We start from the raw sequence: 17,936 nt of genomic DNA, 5'->3' as shown, positions 1-17,936 counted from the left end.
AACTTTATTGAATAACTGTATTTAGTAATTCATGAATAACCTGCAATTCCCGAAATACGTAGCTAAACGTTCCTAAGGATGCATATTTTTAACAAACCGCTTTAAACAACACATTACCCACAGAAGTATCTTTTCAATTGTTTTATAGTGTGTCTACAGTATTATTTTCGACTGATTCTCTCAACAAAGCCTCAGGGCTGCTCTTACTTTTAGTTCACGTAAGTACGGGTCACACCCACTTTCTAAACGATGAGATACGCGAGTCTATGAGGCCTACTACGCAGTTGTAGTACGCCGGAAAATTGCTCTGGGAAAGCTACCCATAAAGTCTGTAGAGAGGCACTATATACACCCGGTTTTTAAACTCGGAAAAGAAACCACCTTTGAGCCAAAACAAACACTCTAATCCTTACCCATGTAGTTTCTCAACGATGTTGACCAGGCAGCAGCATATCCCGAGGTATATCCCGAGGTGTATCCCCAACATTATAACCACATGTTCGCTACAATTATGCTACACGTTTATTCCAATATGTTGGGGCGCTGTGGTATGTGTGCTTTGATGGAAGCCGTGCCCATGAGCGATGGCCACGATAAAGAAAGATCAAAGATAAAACAGTAAGACAGTAGCGCATACATTGTAGGTATTTAATATTGTGAAAGGTTTTTTCACCACAAAATCCAAAGTGTTTCTGCCAAAGAAGCAAGGCTGTAGCCAGTCTTCCGCTACGCTTTACTGAACGCATCAGGCAGGCAGCTGGGCAGTAGAAAATTTGCTAAAATATATATATATTTTTAATTTCGTAGCACCTCGTCGGAAACATTTCGGGTCGTTCTGAAGACACGTTTGGGCTTGTTTATACCTGACCAATACTGTGAAGTGGCTGTGAGGGATTTCTGAAGATGATTTTTGGTAGATTTTTCTTTGTGGACCACGCCCACACCTTCATCGTCCCTACTATACAGTACTATCGTACTGTATGATAATTCACTTTTCTATTCAATCAGCAATCCATATAGAATTTATGAAACTATCAGCTTGCATAGTGACTCCTCAGAAACACTTCAGATCAACGATTGTGGCAAGCGCCTCTAAAATTATTTTTCGTAGTGTTTGTGACTGACAGAAATAAATTACACAAGAAAGAATGCACTGCTGGAATGTTTCAAGCATGTTTTTACTGCTAAAAATACTCTGAAATTCAATCTCGGAGTGTTAAATTTCCTGGGGGACATGCCCCCAGGCCCCCCTAGTTTAGCATGCTTCACATGCTCAGCCTTTATTTTATCCTGCCCGAGGTATTTGCTACGCCTATGTTGTTCATTTAAAGTGGTGTGAACTGTATTTAGTGTGTTCCTGTTTACTTCAGCCCCTGAGGTAATCAATCATGATCGATATGGCTTCACAGTTGACTGGTGGGGACTAGGCTGTATAGTATATGAGATGATACAAGGAGAGGTGTGAACATTTAGTGAATGGATAGCATGTTGTATCATGTATTGGTGTGTAGTCTCCCTTTAGGAGAAGAAAAGAGAAGGTCACAAGAGATGAGGTAGAAAGGAGAGTTAAAGAAGATGGTGAAGTTTATACTAGCAAATTCTCAGAGGAAGCCAGATCACTTTGTACAATGGTACAACGGATGACGTTATGATACACTTGTCATAAGATTGTTTTTGTAGCTACTGCAGAAGCAGCACACTCACAGATTAGGTTGTGGGCAGAGGGGAGCGCTGGATTTGAGGCCGCATCCATTCTTCAGACATATACAATGGAGTCAGCTGGAAGCAGGCCATATACCAGCTCCATATGTTCCCAATGTAAGTTATCCTAATAATATACAAGTGCCAAAACGCTCTATTATAACATACACCTTGAAGCGTATGCATGGTCATTTTGTTAATGTTGATGGCATATTTTTCCAGCCAAATGCTGTTTATTGTAAGGACATGCTCGAGATTGAGCAGTTCTCATCTGTAAAAGGAGTAGATATTGATGGCACAGACATGCAGTTTCATGCTCGATTTAGCAGTGGTAGTAATTCAGTACCCTGGCAAAAAGAAGTAAGATTTGCTATCTATTATAACACTGTAACATAATCTGCTTAGATGATAGAGAGTAAAGCGTTTGAAGAAATGAATTCAACCTATCCCATTGAGCCAGATGCTGAACCATACAGCCCTTCATTACATCCACCAGGTGCTGCTGCCTCTGCATCCGCTGGGAGTGGTGGATTCCTCCAAAAATTAAAAGGAAAATTTAAGAGACAGGTGAGTAGTATTAATATCGCTAGCATGGTGGGAATACAATTTAGTTATCACCCAGTGTCTGGGAGAAAAGGTAATTCAGTAATTTTGTGCAAATAGGGAGAGGCAGATATATTGCTTCATACTCAGTACCTCTTATTACAACACAGTTGGCTTTAAAAAAAGAAGTTACAAACTCTCAGTTACTTACTGAGCAACATTTTCTTAGCAAAATTTGACAATTAGACGAGGGCATAAAAGACCTAAAGTTAAAATTGTGATTATATGAGTGAGATGTGCTAATGTAACACTGCTGTATTTTCTTCTTTGGCTACTTAGCTCAATATTTGAAAAAAAGTATCAACTTCAGAAAAGGCTTTACTGTACATAGGATAGTGTACAATGGATCTGGTTATTTGAGAAACAGGATTTCTGTGAACATGTTTATTTTACACACAATACAAGTTATAGCATGGTGAAATGGTACTCAGGTCATGCTTTATAACAATGATCTGCTTTATGGAAGTTGCTGCCATGAATGAGTGGAATACTATACTAGACTATACTAGGATACTAACACTATACTAGGATACTAATACTATACTAGGATATAAAAGTCCTAGCTAGTACCCTCAGGCAATATCATAGTTGTCCTTGTTCTTAGCTGATGACTAATATTTTACCTTCACAATAGAGTTATATTATGCTGGATCAGTGTATTAATATTTTCTTGTTCATTATTTAGGCAAGTAGCTCATTGTGACCGGATGGGGCCTAACAACACACATAGATCATGTAGTTTATTATTTTAATACTTTTTTCATTTCATTGCTAACTATTTACGTACTTTTGTATGTGAGTGACGTATCAGTAAAAAATGGAGTATTTATATGTACTTGTTTGTATATTTAAAGTGTGTATTAATTAGAATTTTGTTATACAAATGCTTATACAGTAGCTATACAAACTATTTATCAGCTGTATGTAATGACTGAATATATTTTGTAATTCAATTTTTGATTTTGAATATATTTTGGAGATTTTAATTATGAAATATTGAACACAATGTGTGAAATTGCATAGATACCTGTACAATATACTTAGCTTATTCTGAATCAGTTGTTGGAGCATCATATAAATGTTCTAGTGAAGTTTCAGAATTTCTATGTGGGCTTTCATTAATTCCAGGAGACAAATCAGCTTCATCATTCCAGTAATCATAATCCTGAGCATCATGGTAATTGACTTTGACCAGCTGTTCTATAATTGTTGGACCCTTTTTTCCTCTGATGACTTTCCACAGTGATGGACCCTTAATTATTCTATGAACAGTTTAGAAGTAAACATTTTTACAGTAAGGGAGCTCTTACTTGTCAGAGTAAAATATTAATCCTCTTTTACGACATACAAGGTAGATCCCCCATCCAATAAAAGTAATTGCAAACAATGAAATCATGATCCCAACAGCTAGGGCAAGGGACTTCACAGCTGTACCCTTTTTGACTCCTTCAAGAGCTGCTGTCAGTGTTGGCACAAGTAGATCTGTAAATATAATAAGATAATTGGGAGTTATAGTTTGCATGATAGTTACCTGAACACCATGGTTCTGATAGTGGACTATATGTATTCTCTGACCTGCTGTTTTCCTGTATGCAGAGTGCAGGAATTATATTTAATAGTTTAAGAGATGACGTACTTCGATGAATGCTATTCTGATTGCTGTTTGGTAACACATTCCAGGCTCTAGGGGTTGGTTCATATAATTTCCATACCACTTGCCATCTCCTAGCTCAAATGTAGTGGGTATGTGTGAGTCAGAAAATTCAGCAGTGATGTAGGTGTTATTCTGCTGACTGGCCAGAGCTACCTCTAGGTTGGTATCATGTGACTCATTAACACTACTAAGGTAGCTGGTCATCATTACAATCACTTGATACCTATGAGTGTGTATATTATTATATAATATTTTATGATAAATTCTAATGTTCAGTGCCGTAAAGACAATGATTTTTCTACAACTTCCATTTAGAGGGGACAAAATAAGGTTTTTTGAAGTTGAGAGGTTAAGTAACCAGTTATGGTGCTGCAGAAAATTTCAAGGACGGTTCTAGGATTTTTGATGACTGGTTTCTGATCAAGAAGGTGAAGACCAAAAAAAAGGTAGCTAACTGCATGCTGAGAACAACTGCCCTCAACTAACTATATTAAAAGTATTATCACTGATAAAGTACATAAAAATCCCTACATAGCTGCTGCTCAGAACACTGTGACTGCTTTATAAGAGTGTTTGACTGCTCTATTAGAGTTGACTGGTTCCTGGAAACCTCAAAAACCCAATTTTGACTAATAGTTTGTATGTCTTTTTAATTTTAACCAAGACAATAGACATTTTCAGAAGGGCAAAGATCAATTTCAGGAGGTGTAAAAGCAAAAATTTTCCCCTCCCTAGAAAGTATGCATATACTGCAACTAATAGTGTCTACAGTGAATGTTGGCATGGTTCATTATACAAAACAGACATCAGACTAGAGTTACACACAAGGTAATAATTTGATTGTAGCTACCAGAGACTTACGCAGGAATTTTGAAAAGAGGTTTTTACCACAGCTAAGTGACTGTTATATTATTAGAGTAGTTTATATTGCCTGGCTGCTTTATTAGAGTATGTCAATCTTTCACCAAACTGCAAGTGTTGCCATCATGTGAGAAACCATTACTGATAAAGGATTAAAAATGTGTCCTACTTCATGACAGATTCTAGATTCTGGATATCTAATTTTTCAAAGTTCAAGTAGTGTGTAAAATCCAAAGGGATTTCTGGTATACCTGGCATTAAGCAATTATTGTACAGTGGGTGCTTTGTAGGACAAAATGCACAGAGCATACACAGCATGTGTAGTATGCTACACCTAGGAAAGTCTGGGGGCATACTCCATCCCAGAAAGAAGGTAATGGACATAAGTGGTCAGGTTGAACCCTGATCAACACAGACTGGTAGCTCCACCCCTGTCCCTGATTGCAGTGTGTATTTCACTCTAACACTCATTGATGCAAAGAAGTAAATTTGTGTGGACAGTATCAAATGGTACGGTAGTACCGTTTAAGGTTACGGAATAGTTTAAAATGCGTGGGCGGAACAAATTACAAAACCTGCTTTAACCCAAGCAGGGATAAATAATTTCAAAAACTGTGTTGTGTAAGCATATATAGTATAGACTCCAGAGTCTATACTATCTATGGTGTTAGCAATACAACTAATTGTGCTTGTTTGTTTTTACTACAGAACGACTGTTCTTGGGTGTGTGGTCCACAATAGAGCGATGTTTAATAAAAACGCCCCGCCAAAAACCAGACGAACAGATTACTGAATTATGATTATATACTGGGTCGAGACAGCACAGCTGATAATTGACCCAGGTAATTACAAACAAAAAATCCTTATAATTTCATCACAAGTTACCATGACAACTAAAATATTTAGGTCCTGTCAAAAAAAAAAAAATAGGTCCTGTGGAAGCGATTTTTTAAGTTACTGGTTGTATAGGCGTTTTATTGAACTTTTAGTACTTTTTTCGAATGAAACAAGCTCTTTGAAGGTTTGTATCTGAGTCACTGGGAAGAAACATGCCAAAAACGCTTCCACAGGACCTAATAAATGTAATATACGTATCACTATGCCCCAGAAATGCCAATAGAGCCTACAGCTTTTGCTGTATTTGGTGGCGGAAAAACATGGTAGTGACAGCTGGAGCTGAGCGATGTACGGGATGGCTTACATGTGTTACTACAACAAATTGTAGTGTTCCACCTGCCTCAAACTACACTGTAGCTACATAAAAACATTAAATATGAAGGACTTCACCTTCATTTAAAACTTTTCACGCTGCTAGCCTGGTTTTATGGACTTCTCAAAAGTATCGATAGTTCAAAATTTTGAATGATTGCCCGTGACTATACTGTAACCTTAAGTAGGGATCGCCTTGAAAATGTCGCACTCCGCCCAAAATTCTGCCTTTAAAAATCATCCTAGAGACATTTTACGTAACGAAAATCACCTTTACAGAACAGTACTAGTCCATATAATATATAAAACAGCATAAAATATAACAAAACACTTACAGGTGGCCGAATATAGAATTTTAAAATTGCCAAAACTCGAATTTTAGTCTCACTGCCTCACTGACTACTCACTGACCACAGTCACAAGGCTAGAGGCCAAACGAAGCAGTGTACGACTACCATTTTATGCCACAATAACAAACTCACCAGTCGGATGTGCCTTTTGGGGTTCTGACGAGTGTAGGCCCTCTGCGGCTTGTCTTTTATCTTCAATCAGGCTGTTTGTCTTCTTCTTCATCCAATGAAACCATATCGAGGCGTTAATTTTCTGTATCAACACTTTCTTTCAGCAACAATATATAGATGCCACAGAATTATTTCAGAGCTGGATTTCAGAAGCACTTCAGTCCTGGCACTACTATAAGACTAGATATGTGCAAGTTTGCGATTGGGATCCCGTTCGCAATAGGTTCGCGACCACGCCCATTAATTAAAAATCTAGGTGGACTAATAGCGATGGAATACAGAGACCACACCTCTTAACAATCTAGCTGTTTACTTAACAGTAAATAAAATGACCTTACCCCTTATTGGTCTAGCTAGCTGCACACCTTTTGGCTGACTCAAGATACTCTAATACAACAGTCACTCTAATACAACAGTCACTCTAATACAACAGTCATGTATGATATTCTAATAGAACAGTCACAAGTTACATTGTAGCTAGCTGTGCTACACAACAAAAAACTAAACAAACTAGTATTGTAAATTTAAAAATGAAGTAGGGATCTATGCAACAAAAAGAGAGATGAATGATGGTATAGCAGCATAGCTCAGTGGGAAAGTTCCTACTTTAGCACATTGACATAACAATTATTTTGCTTAATGCCAAAGTAGAACTTTCCCACTGAGCTATGCTGCTATACCATCTCTCTTTTTTGTTGCATAGATTCCTACTTCATTTTTAAATTTACAGTTTTTAAAAGTACTGTAACATGCTTGACAAATGCTTTTTTTGAATAATTAAACGCTATACTTGAATTACTCAATGGATCATAGTTGGCACTCAGCCATGCACATTTACCAAATGTCATTGTAAACAGCACTTATTTGCCAAAATGAATTTGATAATTGGGTTAAAAGTTTGTGGCCATATTAGTGCACTCACTTTTTGCAGCCCATGTTTTCAGCAACTGGGTCAATAGTGATCACAGCATGAGAATGACCATCTGACCTCATCTGAGTAGCAACAGATGGAGTTGCTGCTGGCCCCACCACTGTGGCAAGAACAAACCAAATTGTCATAACTAAATGCAGCGTGAAGCTGGTGATAGTTACCATTGGCTAAAGTCTGGAGGTTCTGAGGTTTGCTTGTAATGGTTGTCACAGTATTCCATCCGGTGATAGTAATGGTGTACTTGGTACAAGGTACTAAATTGGATAGGATTATATAATCTGTCTGTGTAGTTTCCATTCCTTGTGAAACCATGTTCTGTATGGCACCAGTGTCATCGTAATAATCTGTGTGACCCACGTATTCCACCTACACTACAGTAAATGAAACACCTTGTTCAAATACATTAATAGTTGTACCTTAAAGGTGGTTAGAGGCTCTCCATCACTTAAATGTCTCTTCCATCGCAAATATATGGTACTTGACGTCACACGTTGATGGGTAACTCGTATCTCTTTGTAGTTGTTTGCGGTCACTACTGCAGGAAAAGCAAGCAGACACCAATATACAGGATTAACTACCACATTCTGTCTATATACTAGCATACCCGTGTAAGGTCCAAAGAATAAGAAAGCGAAGATAGCTGCAGCTAAGTGCATGACTGCGTTAACGTTGCTAAGGAGCGTGTGCTATTTTTACGCATGCGCAGAATGACCTGTCTCTTGCTCCGCCCACCAGTTAATACCTTTTGGAGTTAGATCGGCAGTTCTCACAAGCACCGAAGATGAGTGACCAAAAGATAGTCGGGATTCGTCCAAACTTCTACGTTCATGTCATAGACATGGTAACGCATCGTTTAGTTGTAGTTTGTAGCGATTTGCTCTGTAATGTTTCTAATAAATGCGCAACTGTATTTAACCTTTTCGTATCACCGGCTCCCAAAGTTCAATATGACTCTTTTATGTTTTAGAACACCAACGTAACCACTTTGTACGTTGGTCCACGAAATCTTATGCTAGCAGACAACCAAAAGTTGTCCGCCGGACCTCTCCCGTTTGTTGTTATTCCGCCTGGCCACTACTGCGTTGTGCAGAACCCCATCGATGACACGTAAGTACTAAAAGTGTATGCTATTGTATTTAAAGGAGTTTCTCCACATAGAAAACCAATTGTTGAGAATGAGCAATGTGAGCTGAAGTTTGGTTTCACTGAAGTGCGCCTTCACAAGGTTTGTTGAAACACTATGTTACGATTGTGGTTTGTTACAAGTATTTCTTCAGGAACCATTTCCACTGTACCCTGGAGAGTCTCTGGCTGGTGCATCAGGCAATGGTATGTAATGCTATCCCTGCCATATTTGGTGTCTTACTAAAATGGCTTTCCTACTAATGTTGTTTTGTTAGATTACAGGCCAGCTATTAAGAAGTTGCCAGTTGTCAAGCAGAACCACGGCATCCATTTACGAGCCCTGACTGATTTCACGGATGACAATGAAGTTTCTAGACCAGCTGGTTCAGAATGGCAACTACGTGGACCGTTATCCTACGTCCCACGACCAGAAGTGGTAAGTTCTCTCTTTGTAATATTTTAATGGTATCAAATGGCATATTATATGTGAAAATTGGTTGCATAAATAACTGTACATTTATGAGAAATGGCAACATAGTAATTTTTTCCTGTTTTCATGTTGTCCACCTAACTATTTACCAGTCGTTATAGACAAAGGACCCCAGACATTACTCAACTTCACTCAAGAAAGCAGTAGCACAAATATGTGTATCAGCTTTATGTGTTTACCAGTATCAGAATTGTAATGTTTTTGCTTAGTTTAGTGGCTAATTAAATGGCTACTGAAATATCCTTATCACTATAAGCAATTATTTTTCACACACTGCTACATGGTTTAATACTCTTGGCTATTATTACTTGCCATATTTTAAGGACATAGTGAGTAGCTAGTTTATGTACCTATTAGACTATGGTGGATACTAGGCAACGTAAGCAAAAGTAGCCTTACTACAACATCCATTGTGTTCTATATTTTACAGACATGTTTAGCTAATGTATATGTAGAGTATATTCATACATCACTATTTGCTTAATATGGGCAGACTAAGGATGTTGGTCAGGTGTCAGTAGCCTATGAATTGTTGCTATGTGTGATTGTACAGGTAAACATGGCGCTTAACATTGGTAGCATTATAATGAAGTACGCTCACTACACTGTACCTTTGTCTTTACAAGAAGTGTAGCGTTTGTTTTGTTGCTAGGAAAGCAACATAAAGTGTTGCATGGTTTGCATGTTAGAATACTTTATATCAATAATGAGGTGCTGGGGTTGAATGGATTGCATTCTCTTCAAGACAACGATATGTTTGATGCGTGACTAACCTCCTCAGGTGATTTATGTATGTCAATTTGCTGAATTTCTCCGTTACTTTATGTACCAACCAACAAGTTCAATATTACTGTTGTAGTACTGCTAATTCATGTATACCTCACTGTGTCATGTGTGTCTTCTTGTAGGAGGTGGTTAGGATGGTTAATCCATTGATAATTGGTGGAGGGGAGGCACTGAGGATGCGTGCCAAGCAAGGGTTTACTGATGACGAGGGAGTGTAAGTCTTTGAGGGGTTGGTAGGCTACTTGTGTGACTGTGTTATAGTGATAGACATACTGGACAGGAATGGCTAGTGAGAAAGTTTGGAGCTTATCTACCTGGAGTGTATGAAGAGGTGTGTGTGTGTGTGTGTGTGTGTGTGTGTGTGTGTGTGTGTGTGTGTGTGTGTGTGTGTGTGTGTGTGTGTGTGTGTGTGTGTGTGTGTGTGTGTGTGTGTGTGTGTGTGTGTGTGTGTGTGTGTGTGTGTGTGTGTGTGTGTGTGTGTGTGTGTGTGTGTGTGTGTGTGTGTGTGTGTGTGTGTGTGTGTGTGTGTGTGTGTGTGTGTGTGTGTGTGTGTGTGTGTGTGTGTGTGCATGTATGCGTTTTTCACATATACATGTACGTGTAATCTCATACCATTGTCCATTTACAGCTAGTTTCAAAGGAGACTTGCTACACTCTAACCAACCAAACTGCTTTGCACCTCCGCTCCAATGAGACTCACAAAGACCAGTTTGGCAAGAACAGGTACAATATCACTAGCATATAATGTATTGTGAAAGTAACTTCTATTCTATATCACCAGAATTGTTGGTGATGAATGGATTGTTACAATGGATGATAGTTGGACTTACATCCCTGATGTAACAGAGGTGTGTCTAGTGTATCACATGATCATTGATGACATCATCATGTTGCCATAGGAACTGGTCAAAGTTGACAACATGGTGGTCCTCAATTCACGTCAATATTGTGTAGTGCTGGACCCAGTTGGGTCTGATGGTAGACCACAGCTAGGAACTAGAGTGCTAAAGAAAGGACCGGATTCTTTCTTCCTTTCTCCTGGTCAGTTGTAATCCTAAGTCGTTCTCTGTGTCATTTTTATATATGCTGTTAGGAGAGAAACTGGCTGAAGGCATTCAGAATGTCTTTGTACTCCTGTCAGATGAGGCCTTGCTTCTAACAGCTGCGAAAGAATTCGTTGATATTACCCCTCAAGGTAATGTAATTTGCTTATGGGCTGGAAAAAACTCAGATACTCATATAATTACTCATTAAGACTGTGCGATTCATTATTTATCAGCTTACTTGATGCATTTGTCATGGAGTTTGATTGGTGAATTTTGCTTGTTACTGTTACTTGTAAAAGTTGTAAGCTGCTTATTATGGTCTAGTTACCGGTATAAAACTTTTAATTTACACTTAATACTCAATTGCTAAAAAACCATTATCATTTCAGTCCCGTGTGTTGGTTTGATAATGATTAGACACCGGTAAAGGTGCTCTGGAAGTTGGTATAAGGTCTTTGTCAGAATGTGGTACCAGCAGAAACAATTCTGCAATATTCATGCAAGATCTTGCAAGAAAAGCAAGATTTTGCAGTATACGTCTGGGAAGATTTGAAGTAATGCATGTTGCTATTATTTTGTTACCATGTTGGTTATAGGAGACAAGGTAAAGCGTAACCCTGGCGACAGGTGGATGATTAGCGGTCCCAGAGATTATGTTCCACCAATCGAAGTAAACATCATTGAGTCAAGGTATTAATTATGTGATGTATATAGTGTCATTTTGTGGTGTGTCTATCAGGAAAGCCGTTGCTCTGAACAAAAACGAGGGAATTTATGTACGAGATATTCGCAATGGTCAGGTTGGTTACCTAATATATGTGTAGCTAGAAGTAATATCTGTAAGTTATGTTTTCTATACTTGTAGAGTTTTTTGCTAAAAAGTAGTCAACTTATATTAAGTTTTGTTTTGTCTATTCTAAGTGTCTTGTTGTGTTCATGTGACCACAGGTTAGAGCAGTTATGGGACCAATACTGTACATGTTGGAAGCATATGAGGAATTGTTCTCTAAAGAGCTGGACCGTCTTGTGGAAGAAGTGTTGAGGTGTGTAACAATTGCTTTATGTTCCGGCTGGTTTATTATTACAGTGCAGGACTCAGTGGTATGTTTTTCCTTGAGTTTTTCAATTGTGGACTCTTGGTAAAGAAGCTGGTTAATACATGGTTTATAGTTTTAAAACCTCTCTGTAGCAGAAACTTTTAAGGCCAAGCATTTTTTGGCCAATTTTTTTTTTTTTGGGAAGGTAAAACATTGTTTGGACTTTTTCAAGATTTTTCCGAGATATTGCTAGGAGGAAATATATTATGTAAAGTATTTTTTAAGACAGTGTGTATGTCTTGAGTCCAACTGTTGTGATTATGCTTGTTCATTGTCCTGTTAGAAACGGTGGTGGAATTGGTGAAGGGAGTATTCGTAAGATTGCGTATTTTCAGAGTTCCGTTGATCCTTCTTTGTCTGGTAATAAGGTATGGATGGTACACACACACACACATGCACATGTGTTGTGTTGTGTGTATACTGTATAAGTGTGTTATGGATGCGTGCGTCATGTGTACATGCATGTATGCGTGCGTGCATGTGTGGTATGTGTGTGTGTGTGGTGTTGTGGGTGTGTGTGTGTGTGCACGCATGCATGTACAGACAGACATACACACCATGCATGTATGCATGCACACACACTGTAATATTATTTTTTATTATCTGAACACAGCCTAGGAATAAGACTCGAGTAGTTACATACCGCTGTCCTGGAAACACAGCAGTTCAGGTACTGTTGTTTATTCTAATAAATGCCAAGCCTTACTATTGATCTTTCTAAAGGTCTACAACTACCAACAGAAAACAGCTAGAGTTGTGTTTGGACCAGACTTGGTGATTCTGGGCCCACATGAGACCTTCAATGTATTGAACCTTAGTGGTAAGTCATTTAATGTAGTGAATTTGGTAAATTACTGGACTGCAACCATCAAAGATAACATGAAGTAGTTCAAATTATGTAGTGTGTATGGTATCTTCAAGAGGTATAACAGTTCCATCTTTTGTAATCAAAGGACACAGTCAGTATTCTCCAAAGTTTCATGATGTCCAAATTCCTGATGATGACCTTATCTAGTACTAGTAGGTGGCTAGTCACTTTGTACACATTTAGAGATTTTTTGTGCTGGCCAGTGTAGACAGTTGACCTTATTACAAAGTGACCTAGGTCTCAATGAGAATGTTAGTTTGTGTTAGTGTAGCGTCACTGTGTGTGTGTTGTTGTTTCTGTAGCTGGTAAGCCAAAGAAGGAAGGAGCCCTGCATACGTTCTGTTTGATGTTGGGACACGACTACATCTCTGACCATATCACGGTACGTTGTACTACAAAGCATCATCCTACTCTGTGGGATCAATACAAGTCACCCCATATAAAGCTCACATGGTTCAAATAATGAATGATATGGATGATGCCACACTGTAGCATTCTGGTTACTCAGCCTCTCATTGAGAAATTTTCTGTTGAGGTATGATTTTAATCTATAGGCTAAGGTTGCTTACAAGCAAGGAGCTGACATGATTCAGTAATGTTAGGCGCTTACCTTACTGATATTATTCTATAGAAACACATTTTACTCCTGCGTAGAAATATTGCATTTGGGTGGAGGTTTGTTAAACATTAAGTGGTTGAGTGAAGAATTTGGTTGCAGGAAATCTAATTTTAATGGTGGCAAATTATGGAACTTATATGAACATCTCTTGAACCCCAACATTTTTTGTATAGTAGTGTAGTGCCTAAGACTCTCTAACTGAGATAATTGTTCACTTTTTGATAAAAACGCTAAATTTCTTATGTTGGGTATATGCACTGATATTCCTCTAACCAATTAGAACTTCATCACTCAATAACTTTTGTTGTATACCTTTGATAAAGAAATAATACACATCAGGATGATCCTTGTACATCATACTACAGAACCGTGTGCATTTGAAATGCAAGACTTTAATATAACCCCTTGAAAATAGCATTTTCACTCATTTTGTTTACTGCCAGGCTGAGAAATTGTTTCAATAGCATTTTTAATGTGCCATCGTGTTGCAGCTGCAGGCTTTGTTCTGGTCTAATACTAGATCCAGCCTTTAAACTAATAGGATATTGATTGTTAGTTTTCTAATAGTTTTATTGACAAAGTCCAAAAAATACAATTCCAAAGGAATTTTTACATGCCTCCCCTTCAATAATCACTTAGTACATGTGCTACAAACCTCATAAGAAATTTGGTGTTTTTATCAAAAAGTGAACAGTTTTATGGCTTAGGTGCTGGACTATAGTAGCTAATGGAGAGCATTGTGTACATCACTTAGTAGTCTAGGGCTCCTAAGAAGTGTGTTTTGCGTATTTCCTAGAATCCCTAGTCACTTGTAGGGTATATCTGTGAAGGCATATATTATGTCATAATCACCACAACAGGTGGAGACATCAGATCATGCCAGACTGAAGGTGGAGTATTCCATGAACAACTACTTTGAGGTGGGTGTGGTATTACCATGGTGATGGGTATGTTATAATGATTCCCTCACTTTGCAGTATGAGAGTTGTGATCCCGGCAAATTGTTCTCCGTACCAGACTTCATTGGATTTGCCTGTCGAGAAATTGGTAAGAGCACTGTGGTCACTAATGTAAACCACCCTTTACTAATCCGAACACTCACCCCATTTCAAAGTTGCAATAAAATCATTCATAAGGTTTTAATACACACACTTTAGTTGACGTAAATGCGATTCAATCAGTTGGTTGGCATTTGTTGTGGTCTATCATTATGGCGACCTGAATGATGTGTGGTGCACCTTATGCTGAGATTGGCTGAAAACTGGGTATAGTATGATTTATAAGTGACTTAGAATTTGGAAAGTGAAATATTTGGAACCCCCAAAAGGACACTCTGAAATGTGGCCACCTTACATTTTCCATGGTCCTATTTGTGTTGGTCTGCATATACCCCCAAAATCAGGACACCTTGTTTTAAGGACACTTTAGCATGGTCTGGATTTCCACTGTACGTATGTTTACTTGGAGATGTGTTACGATGTGTATGTTGGAAATGTATCAGGGGCATACACAGGAATTTTAAAAAGTGGTTTCCACTCCAACCAAGAGTAAATATTTATACTCTTGCTACAACTAAGTGACTGTTATATTAGAGTAGTTTATATAGCCTGACTGCTCTATTAGAGTATATTGATCTTTTCACCAAAATTATATTATGCATTGCTATTGTGTGAGAAACTATTAGTAAATTAAGATTAAAATGTGTCCTGTTCATGATAGATTCCAGAGCCTAAAAACTTAGTTTCAATTCTTAATGTTTCAAGTAGAGTGTAAAATCCAAAGGGGTTTCCTGAAACCCCCCTGGGTACGCCCCTGTGTATATTAGAGATATGAGATATGTATTATAGACAAGTATGAGGGAAAATTAGAAATTTTAAGTTTATAGCAAAAAAAGCAATTTAACAGAAAGTTTCCTATACCTGCAGATATACTAGTGGACATTCAATCCTAAGGAATTGATTGTCCACTAGTATATCTGCATGTGTAGACGACCTTCCTTGTTTCACTACTTCTTTTGCTATGATCCCTAATCGAACTACTTGTACTTGTTTGTTTACATTTTTGTAACATTATTGTGACTGGTGAATCTGCTTGCCACATCAAAAGAAAGAATGATGCTGGATGTGAACACGTGCCCCAAATATCAATTATAGGCTGAAAAGTGAAGTGGACATTACACCTTGTTTTCAGCTATGTTCAGCCAGTTACACAGCATTACAAATGAAGAACACTATGAGAAGTACCTCTACAATCACTACGGAAAAACAGATGATTTTTGTTACAAATGTAGGGAACCCATCATGCACTAGCTACCACGAATTGACACCTTGTGCTGATTATATGTGCAGAGTACAATCCTTAATTAAATTCCATAATTATATCACTGTATAAACACTGCACTATTGTATCGTATCACCACAATTTATATCATGATATATAATGTATCACAATTATCGTGGCATCACTAGAAGGTATTGTGGGACAATTTTTTGTAAGAAAGTGCAAACCTTCATGATCCCTACTATACAGTTACTACTGTACTGTATGATAAGAGATATGCATGAAAGTGTTAGAGATGTGAGATGTGTATGTTATGTATTGTTATTGCAGCCAGTCGCATGCGAGGGATGGTAGCGTCAGTGCCATTTGAACAGTTCCATAAGTACTCTACTGACATTGTACGCACTGCTGTGTTTGGCAAGGACAAGGAAGGACAACTGAGGAAGGTGCTGAAATTCCCCGCCAACAACTTGGTGAGTGCAGCATTGTTTCCTTAGAGTCTATTCTACTGAAAAATACTCCTCTTGATAAACAGGGTGTATCTTTAAGTGTAAATATGATGCATTGAATTGTTTTTTTGGTAGGGATGTATGTAGCGAACTACATACCAACTATTTACAGATTAGTAAATGTGTGTAGATTTGAACTGTCTATCTGCTTGATTTCAAATAACATATTAGAAATATATGTGCATACTTTCAAAAATATCCTTTTTTAAAAAACCAAATTCTAAGGAATAACTGTGCTAGTCAATGGAGTTGGTCTCACTGTGTAGGTGATCACTAACATTGATGTACAAAACATTGAACCAATTGATCTCAATATGAGAGAGTCACTGGCCAAGTCCGTACAGATGGCGATTGAGATTGCTACAAGGTAAACAGGGGATGTAGCTGGTTGGAAGGGGGGGAGCCAGAGGGAGGAAAGTCAATTGGAGGGAGGGAAGGGCTTAAACATAAGTATGACTGCTGTGTTTTGTTCACAGTTCTATTGAAGCTTCTGCAAAGCATGAGGCTAAGAGAATAGAACAAGCAGCAAAAGGAATGTTGGAGCGACAAAAGCTGCTGAATGAAAAGGTGTGCATGCAGTCTGTGTAGTATCCATTCTTTGCATTGATACTGGTGATTCCTCCACAGGAAGCTGAGCAAGCTCGTAACACTTTACTAGAGTTGCAATCAGTTGCAGCTGCTGTGGAGTCTTCTGGTCAAGCAAAGGCCGAGGCACAGGTAAGTGAGACTCATAATGTTTAGTTTGAATATTTATGTACAGAGCTTTATCTAATAAAACATACACCTATACTCAAAATACTCTAATAGAATAGTCGTTTCCAAGTTTGGGTAAACGAGGATACAGCTAAACAAGGGTTGGATAGCCAAGAGTTTACTGTATGTATGTCTTGTTTTGTGTAGGCCCAAGCAGAGAAGTTGCTCATTGAAGGACAAAGTGCTATTGAATGTGAGTTATTTTATCCTTTTATTCTACAGAACTGGAATTGCTTTTGCATTGCTCATCACTTATCGCATTTTTAGTGGCTGAGTTAAAGGCTGAAGCTGCCAAGATAGAACTAGATCAGGAGCTGGAGTCACAGGAGCAGGTAGCCATTGTTGGTGCCATATTTCTGTGTTGTATTCTGTATTTTTGGGGCAGATGCAAACAGCAGAGGTAGCTTTCCAGCGAGAACAGAATGAATTGGAGATTGCTCGTGCCAAAGAACTGAGTACCATTGAAGTCAGTTCAGTTGTGCCAATAGTACAACTATATACATTTGTATACATGGTAGGTGGCAAGATTCAAGAAAGTCGTGGACAGTATTGGCAGTGCTACCATCACAGAAATAGCTCAATCTGGTCCACGTGCACAGGTATACACTCTGTGTGTTCAAACTTGCAGTCCACTAACAGTTCTTTTTCATAGACCAAGATGTTGGCTTCACTCGGAATTCAGTCAGTGATAATCACAGATGGGCACAGTCCTGTTAACTTGATGCAGACTCCACAAGGCATCCAGACGGTCATCTCTTGAAGGATTTTAGGTGACAGGATTTGGTAACATTTTAATAACGAACTATATTTTTTGATTGAATTATATTTTGTGTGTGTTGTATGCATTTTGGTAGCTTGACAATTTGTTTAACAAATCATTTGA

At 38.2% G+C, this 17,936-nt stretch overlaps 3 protein-coding genes across 3 annotated transcripts in view; 2 read left to right on the top strand and 1 right to left on the bottom strand.

The window, feature by feature from the left end:
• LOC136269418 (G protein-coupled receptor kinase 5-like) overlaps nucleotides 1-3,310 on the top strand; it is a 14,946-nt gene extending 11,636 nt beyond the window's left edge. The window contains exons 13-18 of the mRNA XM_066064980.1: nucleotides 1,371-1,459; nucleotides 1,512-1,631; nucleotides 1,681-1,818; nucleotides 1,924-2,061; nucleotides 2,107-2,268; nucleotides 2,990-3,310. Coding sequence (XP_065921052.1) covers nucleotides 1,371-1,459; nucleotides 1,512-1,631; nucleotides 1,681-1,818; nucleotides 1,924-2,061; nucleotides 2,107-2,268; nucleotides 2,990-3,007 — 665 coding nt within the window. The 3' untranslated portion in view covers nucleotides 3,008-3,310. The remainder of the gene's footprint in view (nucleotides 1-1,370; nucleotides 1,460-1,511; nucleotides 1,632-1,680; nucleotides 1,819-1,923; nucleotides 2,062-2,106; nucleotides 2,269-2,989) is intronic.
• LOC136269419 (tyrosine-protein phosphatase Lar-like) lies at nucleotides 3,286-8,578 on the bottom strand. Its single transcript, XM_066064982.1, has 8 exons — nucleotides 8,085-8,578; nucleotides 7,897-8,015; nucleotides 7,642-7,846; nucleotides 7,472-7,580; nucleotides 3,941-4,181; nucleotides 3,836-3,890; nucleotides 3,615-3,786; nucleotides 3,286-3,566 (listed from the first exon to the last, which is right to left on the bottom strand). The coding sequence occupies exons 1-8, from the start codon at nucleotides 8,134-8,136 to the stop codon at nucleotides 3,350-3,352; spliced, it is 1,170 nt and encodes a 389-aa protein (XP_065921054.1). The 5' UTR covers nucleotides 8,137-8,578; the 3' UTR covers nucleotides 3,286-3,349.
• Nucleotides 8,165-17,936, top strand: LOC136269414 (major vault protein-like). Its single transcript, XM_066064971.1, has 29 exons — nucleotides 8,165-8,321; nucleotides 8,448-8,587; nucleotides 8,639-8,705; nucleotides 8,758-8,809; nucleotides 8,881-9,041; nucleotides 10,004-10,095; nucleotides 10,143-10,212; nucleotides 10,510-10,604; nucleotides 10,663-10,729; nucleotides 10,781-10,922; nucleotides 10,975-11,076; nucleotides 11,524-11,617; nucleotides 11,667-11,727; nucleotides 11,876-11,970; nucleotides 12,308-12,392; nucleotides 12,638-12,694; nucleotides 12,748-12,844; nucleotides 13,195-13,274; nucleotides 14,372-14,431; nucleotides 14,489-14,558; nucleotides 16,122-16,264; nucleotides 16,567-16,667; nucleotides 16,777-16,867; nucleotides 16,928-17,017; nucleotides 17,201-17,246; nucleotides 17,321-17,385; nucleotides 17,439-17,519; nucleotides 17,572-17,652; nucleotides 17,706-17,936. The coding sequence occupies exons 1-29, from the start codon at nucleotides 8,262-8,264 to the stop codon at nucleotides 17,811-17,813; spliced, it is 2,553 nt and encodes an 850-aa protein (XP_065921043.1). The 5' UTR covers nucleotides 8,165-8,261; the 3' UTR covers nucleotides 17,814-17,936.

Source organism: Dysidea avara, chromosome 10 (genome assembly GCF_963678975.1).
Source record: "Dysidea avara chromosome 10, odDysAvar1.4, whole genome shotgun sequence".
NCBI classification, from domain to species: Eukaryota; Metazoa; Porifera; class Demospongiae; order Dictyoceratida; family Dysideidae; genus Dysidea; species Dysidea avara.
This window is presented reverse-complemented; position numbering and strand designations above follow the sequence as displayed.

Excerpts from the sequence above, each read along its gene's own strand:
- LOC136269419 (XM_066064982.1), bottom strand. The coding sequence starts at position 8,136 with ATGCACTTAGCTGCAGCTATCTTCGCTTTCTTATTCTTTGGACCTTAC. Across the intron at positions 7,581-7,641 it reads CCTCCAGACTTTAGCCAATG|TGGTGGGGCCAGCAGCAACT; the intron begins GTAACTATCACC and ends TTCTTGCCACAG. Across the intron at positions 3,891-3,940 it reads TCAGAATAGCATTCATCGAA|GAAAACAGCAGGTCAGAGAA; the intron begins GTACGTCATCTC and ends CTCTGCATACAG.
- LOC136269414 (XM_066064971.1), top strand. The coding sequence starts at position 8,262 with ATGAGTGACCAAAAGATAGTCGGGATTCGTCCAAACTTCTACGTTCAT. Across the intron at positions 10,213-10,509 it reads TACCTGGAGTGTATGAAGAG|CTAGTTTCAAAGGAGACTTG; the intron begins GTGTGTGTGTGT and ends GTCCATTTACAG. Across the intron at positions 12,393-12,637 it reads CTTCTTTGTCTGGTAATAAG|CCTAGGAATAAGACTCGAGT; the intron begins GTATGGATGGTA and ends ATCTGAACACAG.